The 12,869-nt window shown below is 39.6% G+C and overlaps 1 protein-coding gene across 1 annotated transcript; it reads left to right on the forward strand.

Annotated features, from left to right (window-relative positions):
* Positions 1-4: 4 nt before the first annotated feature.
* On the forward strand, positions 5-10,533 carry nfkbie (nuclear factor of kappa light polypeptide gene enhancer in B-cells inhibitor, epsilon). Its single transcript, XM_022211486.2, has 6 exons — positions 5-749; positions 5,415-5,517; positions 6,485-6,695; positions 8,032-8,120; positions 8,823-9,071; positions 9,633-10,533. Exons 1-6 carry the CDS (start codon positions 430-432, stop codon positions 9,699-9,701), a joined length of 1,041 nt encoding a protein of 346 aa, XP_022067178.1. The 5' UTR covers positions 5-429; the 3' UTR covers positions 9,702-10,533.
* The last annotated feature ends 2,336 nt before the right edge of the window (positions 10,534-12,869 follow it).

The raw sequence follows: 12,869 nt of genomic DNA on the forward strand, positions 1-12,869 counted from the left end.
CAAAAACAGCTCTGGCTTTCACATGTCAGCTCTTCCCTTCTCGCCTTTCAACGCTCCTCTGCTCTCCGCCTGTAGCTCCTGCTCTTACCGGATATTTGGTCGACGTTTCCCCTCATTCGGCTCGATTTGAACCCGTTTCACCGACTCTAGAATGACTTGCCTCGTTTTGAGACTTTCGTCAGCTCCATAATCGATCCAAAGTGAACGCCTGTTGCTGCGGGGTTACGGGCATTATCTTTAAATGGCATGAAACGAAGCGGCTTTTTCCTCTGGTTTCACAAAGGAGCGCCGGTTTCCTCAGGTGTCAGCAGGCTGTCCTCGGAGTCCGGTCACATCGCCGTGCCCCGAGCTGCGACAACACCCGGTTAGAAGCCTTTAAATCCTCGGTGAAGGCGGGAGGGGAAACCCAGCGAGGCCAGTAGCATTACCATGGCGAGCGACGACTGCGGTAAAGATGATGTGCTGGAGGATAACCGCACGGACTCGGGCATCGACTCGTACCGCTCCATATTGAAGTCAGAGGAGCCCCGTGAGCCGAGCTCCGACTTCAGCGGGCCGAGAGACAAGTTCTCTGCCGGGGAGGAGCGCCTGGACTCTGCCTATGGCTCCTCGTCCATCACGGTGGAGAGTCTGTCGGAGATAGTGGAGCACTGCACGCTTTCCGCCTTAAATGAGGAGCCAGCACAGATCTGTGAACTCTCTGAACACGAGGAGAACTTGCTCACAACTATTACAGAGGAAGGAGACACGTAGGTTTTTGTTTATTATCTCAATTTCTTATATTTAAAAAAAAAATCACAATTTTCTCAGCGAGTGTTCTCTGACACTGCTGCACACTGGTGGGGGGATTTCAAACAGAGAGCTAAAATACACACCATCTCTATCATCCATAATGTTTACAACATAGTGTTGTAGAATAAAATGTGCTTTTTATGACCTCATAAAGCAATTTCCAGTTTTCCACCCTCTTCCGTTCTGTGACACCTGACATTATGAATTGCTTTGTTTTGAAGTTAAGCAGTTTGCAATAATGTTTGCACTGTAAACAGTGAAACAACAAATCTACGTATTTCCAGAGCTTAAACCCTTTGCAATTTTGCTTGGAAAGTGGCTTTAAAGAGTTTTGAAATAGGCGCTGATTCATTTACATTTTGCTGAATAATCAAGTGATCAACTAGTTGTTCAAAAAAAGTCTCTTTTATTCTACTAAAAATAGGAAACTTCAGATAAATTGCAGTTTATGATGTGTAAATCACATTGAATCTTAGACATGTTTTTTTAATATGATGCTGGTTTTGAAAGGGATTTCATACCAGTGTTTCTTTTTAACGATTTTTGTCCATTTCATGAATGTGGACGGTCTCCTGTCAGGCGTCTCAGGCAGAAAACAGAAGTGAAACAGATAGGCCTGGACTTCCCCGTGCAGTACAGACAAAGCACATGCTGTGAGGAAGCAGTATGGCTCGCTTTTGATCCAAGAAACTTGTTGATCAGGATAGGACACTGTATGCATGATTTCTATTCCAACCATTGAGAAGCTTCTTTCTTTCTTTGTTTTTGGAACAAACATCTAAAAATGTCAGTTGTGACCGAGCAGCTTTTTGCTGCTGCTGATTTCTCGCTTTGACTCGGTGAAACTGCAACTTTTCGTACAGTCCAAACAGCTCAACATCCACGCACAGCTTCACCGGTCCATGCAGGCTGTCATGTCTGACCCAACCATCTAGTGTCATCAGTCTGTTTTGATGATAAAGCAGACTTGCCAGGGAGTCTTGCAGCCACCAACCAGAGTAATCCAGTGATTGATCTAGTCATATCATTGCAGTACTGTTGTTGCGTCTATGACCTCTTTTCATTTCCGTTTGACATATGTTCAGGCCACATGGTGTCATTCTCACACCCTAACTTTAGATACCTGGGAGGGAAAAAACGCCTGAAACACAGCACACTGTACTGCTTCGATCGACAGAGAGTCATGCAAACACTAATTTTCCCCTGTGGGATTTTTTTTTAAAGTTCTTATTCATTCAATTCTTACTCAAACCAGGAAGTTCCTTTCTCACACATGTTGCTCACAGGGTTGACTATCTGGTAGAGCAAATACTTTGGTCTGCAGGCATTTAAATCAGGCGGAGGTGATACTGCACTGACAAAAAAATTGGCAATGCATCAACGGACTTCATTTTGTGATGCATTATCTGTCCATTTCTAGCCTTATTAGGATAATTCATTCTTGGATTAATCTCTGTTTACACATATTTCAGTTAGGAGCTCCTCACATTTCTGTTTATTCTGTTTTTTTTTTCTTTTCTTCTTGTTTTACAGTTTATAGCAACTTTATTTAGGAACTCACTGTTTAATTAAGAGCTGCTACTTTCACTTTGCTTTGTTTTTCTTTATGTATTTCTTTTTATTAAAAACATTAGAATATAGTGAGAAATGGCCAACACAGGTTTCCAAATTGCTTATTTGGCATGAAAAGCAGTCCATAACCCAAAGACGTCCAGTTTTTGTAATTTAACTAAAGATGATGCAGACACTCCTCTGCTGGAACCAATCAAGGGTTGATAATTTGGCTGAAAAACAACTTAAACAATCCTTTGGTATTGAATATATGTGCAGTAGACCAGCTCATACAGGCAGTTTTTGCAGTAACTAGATGGCGGTGTGTCATGATTGTGTCTTACCTTGTTGATTAAACACAAATAGAACTTTGTTTTTATTCTGTCTTGTGGAGGGTCAATTGCACTGGTGAAAAAAATTGTTTCAGCTCCAAAAATTTAAATACAATTCTGCTAGAAAAATGATGCAAGGCACACTGTTGGGAGTGTACAAAATTAAAATGCTGTTATTTCACATGGCAGCATATCTCTACGGTTCAAATGTTTGGGGTCACTTAGAAACGCCTTTCTTTTGAAGAAAAGCATTTTTTTTCATGAAGATAACATTAAATTAATCCAAAATACTGTCTAGACTTTGTTAATGTGGTAAATGACTATTCTAGCTTGAAACAGCTGATTTTTAATGGAATATCTACATAGGGGTACAGAGGAACATTTCCAGCAACCATCACCCGACCCCTGTGTTCTAATGCTACATTGTGTTAGCTAATGGTGTTGAAAGGCTAATTGATGGTTATAAAACTCTTGTGCAATTATGTTAGCATATGAATAAAAGTGTGTGTTTATATGGAAAATTGTTTGGGTGACCCCAAATGTCTGAACAATAGTATATTTAAACATAGGTTTCATCAGGGTCTGTATCAGCAGTACGCAGTTACTAATGCTTAACAATTAATTTCCCTTTTAAAAACACAGATATATGTGAAATCTGTGTTATTATTCCTAAATTTGTTAAAACAAAAGCAAACAAAAGAACAATTAATGGTTCTCTGTGTGATTTGCTACAAAGAAAATATCCGTTGCATATAAAAGTCTCGTAGAGTCCATAATGGACAGTTCTAAAAGTACCAGTAATATGTCACTTTTTTTCCCTTGTAGTTGCAGGGAGGTGTTTCATCAGTTAGAAACTATAACTTTAGTCATGCAATATTTTGTTACTTGTGATGTGCAGCATTAAAGTTTATGCCCTCTTACATTTAACAAATCAGTTTGTATGATATGTAACATTAACAAACTGAAATCTGTGCTGTGAGATTTTGTAGTAACAAAATCCCATGTCGTCTGTTCACAGACAGATGGGATGAGATGTTTGCATTTTGGTTAAATTTAGTTAAATTATTCTGAAGAGCCACTTGCTTCTATACTTTGAAAGCACAGTAAGAACTAGAAAAGTGCTCTGAGAACGCAGCGCTTCGTCAAGGCTGTTCATTCCCCCATATTACATTGTCAGAAATGCAGCGTTTTTTTATTTAGAAATGCAGCATTTTTTATTTTTTTTAAGCTATTGATCATCAGAAATCATCCTTTTTATATGGATGTACTCACAACCAAAATGACCTTGCACTGAGCACAGGCATGTGTACGTGATGTACGGATACCAAATCGTGTGACCGAAACTTGTAGCAGGCAGGGGGAATTGATGGGACTCGGAAACACCCCCACAATTTAATCAATTGTTCTTTGTACCATTTCTGTCGGATAATTCCCGATAAGTCCACAGCGGTAGATTCGAAGTAGGATCGCCATGATGTGATCATCAGCAATTAGCTGGTGTAGTGTTTTCTTGTTGTCATAGTTACAGTGACACCGTGTCACTCTCAGTGACACAGAAATCTTTAATAAATCCATGGATCCAGACTACAAACTGCATCACTGAAAAGCCTGATCACTTGTTCATTATGTCATTTGTGACCTTCCCTGAAAATTTCATCCAAATCCGTTCATCATTTTTTTGGTAAACAGACAGACAAACCAACGGCGATTGTCACATGACTCCACTGTGTTCCTTGGTGGAACTACCATAGCAAATGTCAGCCTCAACATTAAAACCACTCACAGTTAAAGGGTGTAATGCTGATCATCTTGTTACAATGCAATATTCTTCTGAGCAATCCTGTGGATGTGGCTCGACACACCCCACCTACCTGATCATTCGTCCACACCAAGCATGACTTTCACAGTAACAATGCTCCCCCGTGGCAGCGACCTCCCTCAGCAGGACAATGTGCAAAATGCTCGAAAAAGGCCCAGAGAGCACAACAAAGAGTCCAATGTGACCAGTTTGATGAAGCATCCATGGGATGTGGTGAGACAAGCCTTAACCATAGAGGCCCCATCTCACAACCCACAGGACCTGTTCCAGCGTCAGACACCACAGAGGTCCTGTGTCCATGCCATGTCTTACACCTATCAGTGAGATAACCTCCTCATGCAGGCTGTTTGGTGGCTACAAATCAGTTTCAGCATTTCATGTAGGGTCTGTTTATGTAGAATTTGTACACAGCAATGATTTTTAAAACCAAACTTTGATTTGAATCTGTTGACATCCCTCTCTAGATGAGGCCCATTTTGTGCTGTTCTCAGTTAATCAAATGAAGCACCTTATGCACAGGTCTATTTTCTGCTTCATTTTACATTTGTTTGGTTTAACGTCCCACTCAGGTTTAAGCTTGGTGTACTTTGTTTCGTCCTTTGTCTTAAGTGTTTGAACTACAGCCTCCGAGTTTTTTATCTACTTAAAGATGATTCTACCACATCTCACTAATCTAACAGTTATGTTTTCCAGAATTTTTAGTATTCCTCAATGCCCCAAACACTCAAACTTGCCATTCGGTCCATTAAATGTTGCATTTTAAGGTAGAAAATAGTGATACAACATTTTGATGAAATGCTGTCTTTTTCTTTTCTACCTAATGCTGTTTTGGCCTCAAATTATCTTAAAGTAGGCCTGCAAGTTTTTGCAAACACTGTGGGGAAAAAAAAGATGTTTATTGTTCTTTGTTACTCCTGCAGAATCCTGCACTTGGCAATTATCCATGAAGATAAATTCGTTGCTCAAGAGTTAATACAGCTATTTCCAAAAGAAGTTCTGGACATCCAAAACAATTTATACCAGGTGAGTATACCGTGATTTGTTTCACAATATAAGCATGCCTGAGCTTCTAGTAAAACTTTTTTAAAATCCAAAGTGACTTCCTCATTATCAGTAAGTTGTTTGTGGAAGCAGTAGCGGTATTTATATCTCTGTACTTCCAGAGAACTGCTGTTCCCCTTTATTTGCAGTCCGGCTTCTGCCAGGGACGTTACAGTGGGTGGTTCTAGTGTTAGCTCATACGGGACTTTGAATGGAAACTCCCCTCCTCTACCTCATGTAGAAACACAACTACAGGGAGCTGTGGAGTGTATCCTTGTGTGGATGTGGGTGGAGGAGTTGTTCCAGTCCTGCAAGAAGTCAGAAGTCAGTGAGACTTAACTCGAAGTGAGACAGAGAAAACTTGCAGAATAGTAATAGAAAGCAAACGTGAGGATTCATCAGTTCAAGCAGTGACACAGTCGCTGCCTTATTTCCTCTGATTTATTTTTCTAGACTGTATTTCTGATTCACATGAATGTTAATTTCATTGAAAAAAACTGCTTTTCTTACAAAAATAAGGACATTTCTAAGTGACCCCAATTTTTTTGAACATTAGTAAATATGTACAGAGTCTATCTGTTATTGTCAGAATGTAATAATGGCTTGACATTTTTTTTGTTTAAATGCCTGAAAATGTCAGAAAATGCTGACTAATGTTTATCCCAGCTGAAATCCAAAGATGGTTAAATTTCATGGTTTCAAATGAGAAGAAATTCTTACATATAAGTGTCTACTATTGATAAATGTTTTTATGTTTTTGCTTGACAACGGCATAAAAAAATCTATCAATTATCAAATTTGTGCCCATTGATCAATTAATTGATGTTTTCAGCTCGCTCTCCACTTCAGTATGATATCAAATCAGTTTGGCCTGCACTGTTTGTGACGATAATTTAACCAGAGACATGCCGTTTGTGTTGTCCATCTTTTTGTCGCTGGTGATCCTCAGAGCCCTTTGCACTTGGCCACCTACCTGAACTTGACAGATATGGTTAAAGGCCTGGTGGAGAAAGGTGCCAACCTGGAGCTGCAGGACCAGGATGGGAACACAGCGCTCCATGTGGCTTGCCACCATGGTCAGACAGAGTGCGCCACAGAGATGACCAGAGACATTTCTTCTAGCAGGCTAGTGCCGGTCTTCGAGACCCAGAATTGGAGAGGTGAGGAAAAAGATGGTTGAAGTCATCAATTAGGTTTTTTTTGGTCTCTTTAATTTTGCCAGATGTCAACCTTTAACCCTTGTGTTGTCTTAGGATCTAAAATGACCCAGCCAGTATGTTTAATAGCAGAGAAAAAAAACTTAAATGACCTTTTTTTCAACTTGAAATTCAATGACATTTCGTAAAGTGACCCCAACATTAGAAAAAGTGAAACACTGTCTTTGTTAATATTTTCATCAAAGCTGTGCATCACCAGGGTACAAAGATTGTGTTAGGGTCAGTTTTGACTCTGCAGTTAACCCTTGTGTCGTTCTGTGAGTTAAAATTGATCCGGTTTAAAGTTTCAAGGAAATATGAGAAGTTTTACTGATATATATGTAATCACTAGATGTTTTTCAGATTTTTTGGAAGGTTTTTACAAATGTTTTGAAAATATTTACAGGGATTTTCTTGCCAAATTTGGGGGATTTTTTTAAAATAAAACTTTTTAGGAATTATTTAAATTTTCTTGCTGAAGGTTTTGCAAGTTTTCAGAAATTTGGGGAATTTTTTTGCAGAATTTTTGGATTTTTTTTTTAGACAAGGAAACAATATTTTTTGGTGCCCATAAATGAGGACAACAGGAGGGTTAAAATCAGTTACAGTGGACTAAACATGCCCATATGACACACACTTCTAAAACCATAAAGACATGCAGACACTAAGAAATTGAGATTATGTGTGCTGCTGATTGATCTCAGAAAAACTTTCATGTGCACTGTTGTTTCCCTCAAAAAATGCATTTCAAGCTACTTTCTGCACATTTCTGGTAATTTCCGAGGATGTACAAGTACTATCTCTTTCTAAACTCTCTTGTTTACACCCACGCAATACCTTTAGCAGCAATAGTAATAATAGACCTATACTTTAGTAAAGAAAAAAACAGTTATAACATTTAAGATGAAATAAAAACAAGTGGTGTCCACTGACTAAATACAGTCTTTCTGTCTTCTGAAGAGCAAAAAAAACAGATATTCACAAAGTGTGTGATGCACGACAGGTTGTTTCTTCATATAAAATAGATTTGGGGTTGAAAATTCAATTAAACTGCTTTATTTTAGAGGCTCAGTGGAGGTGGGTGTTTTTTTGACTCTTAGGGCGAAGGGAGTATACAGGATGTTAGGAAAACACAAGGGTTAAGAAAAGGAGGAACAGCAATAGTGGAAGAAATGGCCCCAACAATAACAAGTGTAACTCAAATGTGGAGGTTATTCAAGTTTATCATTTGGATAAACAACACATTTTGACTTAAAATGAGACCCATGTTCCATATTTCACATAACATATGTACTTGCAGGTCTTACCTGTCTTCACTTGGCTGCACTGAACAAGCAACATCAAATTATGAAGCTTCTGATGAAAAAGGGAGCAAACCTGAACATCCAGGTTAGTCGGTGACTCTTTGCTTCGAAGCACGTTATGCATTACATTTTTAGAGCTATGCTTTACTTAAAGGTTGAGTTTATACTCAATCGTTCAACTTGTAGAATAGAAACAAATGTTTTAGTGCCAATGTAATTTAGGCTGAAATTACTCCTGAAGTGACTGACACTGATTTCAAACGGTACACCTTTACTTGCAGCCAGTTGACCCTGACGAAGAAAAAGATTGAAGATGAGAGTGAACAGCATTTGCCTGTAAAAATATGAAGTTTATTCATTATATAGCAACGTGGCAGCATTTATAATCACTTTTGTTACGGTCTATAAATCTGCTGCTCTTGTGCAATGCTGATAGTGATGTGAACTGAGCTCAGAACTTACTGCAAAATTCAGAGAGACGTAATTAGATTTGAGATATGATTAGGCTGGGCTGTCCAGCTACTCTTAACTTTCTATTGATGGAAGGGAGCATGGCAGTCAGTCCCAAAAGTACCTCAGACATTCCTGTTAGTTTAAATCACTGGCTAATGATATCACTCTGCCTCACATCCAGGGTGTAAAATGGTTATTATTTATTATGAGTTACTGTGTCCTTTTCTCCTGTGCTTGCATGATATTGAATAAATCTAGTCTAATTCTATTGTAAATTATTGTCCCATTTATGTATTTTGGGGATTTGTCATCACTATTCCACCTACCTTTACAGGAAGGAACCAGTGGCAAAACAGCTCTTCACCTTGCCGTTGAGCTACATGACATGACATCAGTGAAGCTGCTGCTCGGCAGGGGGGCCAATGTTGATGCTGCCATGTTTAATGGCTGCACACCCCTGCACCTCGCTGTGGGCAGACAGGACGCTGCCATTGCTAACCTCCTCTGCCAGTCTGGCGCTGACACAATGCTGCGAAACATGGAGGACGAGACGGCGCTTGATTTGGCTGATGGCAATGATGACGTAAGCAATTATAGTATTATTAACAGTGAAGTGCTAACATGGGCTATCATGCCTAAATGGAACCATAATTTAATAAATACACATTATGCTGTATTAAAGTCTCGAAATTAGCCACTGAGAACATTGAAACATTAAGAAAATGTTTACTTAGGTAACAAATTAAGTGAGAAGCAGAGTTACTTTCTCATCGATTTCTGTGTAGTCTGGCCTGTTTTGCACTAGAGAGGTTCCCCCTGCTGGCCTTTAGAAGAATGCAAGTGTAAATCATTTCCTGCATTTCATTTTGTCCTGCTGGAGAGGCCTGCTGCCATCAAGGAGTGCTGCCTGTCTGTGGTTTTAATGTTGTGATTTCTTGTGTATACATACTGCACATAGGTTTTCAGAGGTTTATATGACTAGATTCTTACGACAGAGTCATCTGAACAACCCCAAGCATGTAGCAAGAGTCATAAAAAACTATCTTCAGCATGCTGATTGTCAGATATTTTTCTCTTTGTGTTGTTCGTAAGGATAATTAAAGATGTCATCTATAATATCTGACTTTGTATCCTTGTCTTTCAGATTCTGGCTCTGTTTCCTTTTGATGACATCCAGATCTCTGGAAGGTCGGTGGTTGGCATGAAGTTTTGAGCTGAATCATAGATGAAACAACGCCCTTTACATTTTCTGGAGCCTTGCTGCAGCTAGAATTTTGAATTTAAAAAGCTGTATTTGAGCTGAATATTAATGAAATAGTGCCTCTACTTGTAATATAATCTTGATCCAGGCAATTATATGCACCGTTTAAATTCTACTTCCTTCTAGGAAACTGAGTGATCCTGCTTAATTGAACACTGTTGAAGAAAATATGTTTCTCAGTCACTTTTTCAGTTATTTTGCTTCTTTTCGTGTGCCTCAGGAGGGAATGTACTCAACTACAAAACCCACCTAACTGTGAGCGGCAAAGTTTCTATCACTTGTCCAGAGAAAAAAAAAAACTACCTCCTTAACATATTTGCCTTGTTTGGTTGGCTACGGCTACAGATGGAACATGGAAACTGCATTGTTTCACAGCTTCTCAAACTGTATCACTGCTATGATTGCCTTTGTGTCGTAATGAAAGTACAATTTTTTAAATTTGGCCTTTTCATGTAGGGTGTAGCAAGACTGAGGAATGCGAACACACACTGAGAAAAATGAATTTTCCATTTACTAAATGAAAATGTAAATCTACAAAGACAAACTAATCATAACCCAGCTTTTGTTAGGAATAACTGGTAGCCCATTAAAAATGTAATATATACCACATAATGCAGCTTCATCTTTTTGATTTTTAGGTTTGCTGCTTCATGTTGTGAAACAATTTGCTCAATCTTATCTTTCATCTGCAGAAAACTGTTACTGTTCTTTTGTGTGTAATTACATTGGCCTTTCTAGTCAACATAAGCAGTTCTTTTATTTTGTAATAAAAATGATAAAATCACTACATGTTGTGTTTTCCTCTTGGTAAAGAGAAAGTGAGGAATATTTTAACCTGCATTTACGGACACATGTGGTATCTGTACCCACCTAAACTCTACAGACAATATCTACTTTCTGTTCCGTACTAGTGGCTACACAGTGGCTGGGTAGTTAGCACTTTTAGCTTGCAGCTAGAAGATCCCCAGTTCGTGTCCCGGCCTTCCCGGGGTCTTTCTGAATGGAGTTTGCATGTTCTCCCTGTGCATGCAGGTGTTTTCCCGGTGTTCTCTGGTTTCCTCCCACAGACCAAAAACATGCTGAGGTTAACTAGTGATTCTAAATAGTCCATAGGTGTGAATGTGATTGTTTGTCTGTATATGTAGCCCTGTGATAGACTGGTGTCCTGTCCAGAGTGTCCCCTGTCTTCACCCAAAAGGCGCTTTTCCTCTAGCACCTACTCGACTCGACTCTGTTTAAGTCGTTTTCCATTACAATTGAGTGCCACCTCATTGTGGATGGAGTCATCGTAGCACGGCAGCCGGGCCACGGAGTTAGCGTTGATGGCTAACTAGCTAGCTTATTGTCTACATATGGGAGACGCCAGTGTTTACAAATAGTGACGTCACGAAGTCACGTGATTACGGCCCTGGTTGGCAAGAGGAACCAGAGGAACAATGGCTGATGATAGCAATGCGAACTATCCTTTCGTGAAATTGTCCGATTATGCTCAATCCTTATCACCTGAGGCCCGACAAATATACGTGAGTAAGCTGAGATATCAGGGAAACAGTAAAACCTTGCCAGATCCCTACAATTTGAAGACTGGGCGGGTTGACGATCCTTCATTGTGGCCGGACATTTCCTTCACCGACATTTATTTTTAATTGATTGACACCGCTGGGCAGTTCACCCACCCAAAAATATATAATTATGAATTAAAAATAATATATCTTCTGTTAATCTTCAACAAGATGTCAAAGAAACGTCAAGAAGTTGCTGTATTTTTTGTCTCCAGTATGGCTTCTATGTAACAGTAACAGACGCACAGCATTGGTGATCGAAAATAGGACAATTCTAAAATACGATCGCGAGACGCATACAGAAACAAATATGGTTACAAATAGGAGGCTGCTGGCTTAAGGAGATGTTATTGAATATGCTTCATTCGACTTTAGTATACTTTCATCGCCTAAAAAGCGATCGGTAACACATGACAACACTGAACCAAACCGAAAGTGTAGAGATCGCTTCAGGCGAAGGATGCGACACTAAATCAATATCTTTTGGTAAATACGCTCAAAGTTAGACATACTAAACATGCTAAACTGTTGAATAGTTTACCTGAAGAAAAGTGGGAGCCACAAACACGATCTCTGCTGCTTACTGGGGTACAATTTTTCCTGTTGATGGCTGAAGCCACCGCCATCTTCTCTCTCCTGACATCGGTATTGGGTGAAATTTCAAGCCTGATCCCTTCTCAAAACGCTTCGTACACCCAACAACTACACACGCTATTACCACTGTGGTAAATACATGAGCAATTTCATTCATGAAAAGCGATAACTTTACGTATTTGTTTCAAACCCGATACCGTTCTCGTAGCAAGCCGTTATGTTACTGCCGGTTCTTGCCAACCAGTAGCAGTCTTGTACCACGTGACCATAGCAAATGACGACACGCTGGCGTCTCCCATAGGAGAAAACGATGTTTCTTTCAAAATATACTTGTTTGCTTAAAGTGAGCTTGCCACCAATGGGATAAGTAATTTTCCCTCACGAAAACACTCACCGGTTTTTATGAAGGAGTTGCTCTTGTGTCATCCCTCCCTGTCCAATCAGTGGCCTGCACTCTGTAGATGTCACATTATCAGCTGGACCCAGCTTGCTTGGAACCCTGGTCGAGTAGGTACTAAAATAGTACCTGGTACCAGGTACTACATCTTCATGGAAAACCTCACAAACTGAGTAGAGTCGTCAAGTAGGTGCTAGTGGAGTAGAGCCATAAGTCAGTTGAGATAAACTCCAGCACCCCTGACAATCCCAATGAGGATTATGTGCTATATAGATAATGGAAAGATGTTCTGTACTGGAAACCCTAGGTTTTGTAAAGGTACATGAAATGTATTCAGACATGCACACAAAGTATGCAAAAAATCATGTTTTATGCCATTTGAGTTAAAGGAGAGATGATTATTTCAGCTGTATATACAGTAAACCACCGTGTTTTTTGTTGCTTACCAGGACTTACAGCAGTGTTATTCAAATTACATTGTCCTGCTTTTGCCTTTTATAGCTTTTGTTTTACTGCAAGTAGCTTCTTCCTGATGGCTCCTACAAAACAATACTTGTGTTGCAGCTG

Source organism: Acanthochromis polyacanthus, chromosome 16 (assembly GCF_021347895.1).
Source record: "Acanthochromis polyacanthus isolate Apoly-LR-REF ecotype Palm Island chromosome 16, KAUST_Apoly_ChrSc, whole genome shotgun sequence".
In the NCBI taxonomy this organism is placed as follows: Eukaryota; Metazoa; Chordata; class Actinopteri; family Pomacentridae; genus Acanthochromis; species Acanthochromis polyacanthus.

Coding starts and splice junctions, on each gene's coding strand:
- nfkbie (XM_022211486.2), top strand. CDS start 430: ATGGCGAGCGACGACTGCGGTAAAGATGATGTGCTGGAGGATAACCGC. Junction 750..5,414: donor ATTACAGAGGAAGGAGACAC/GTAGGTTTTTGT, acceptor TTACTCCTGCAG/AATCCTGCACTTGGCAATTA. Junction 9,072..9,632: donor TGGCTGATGGCAATGATGAC/GTAAGCAATTAT, acceptor CTTGTCTTTCAG/ATTCTGGCTCTGTTTCCTTT.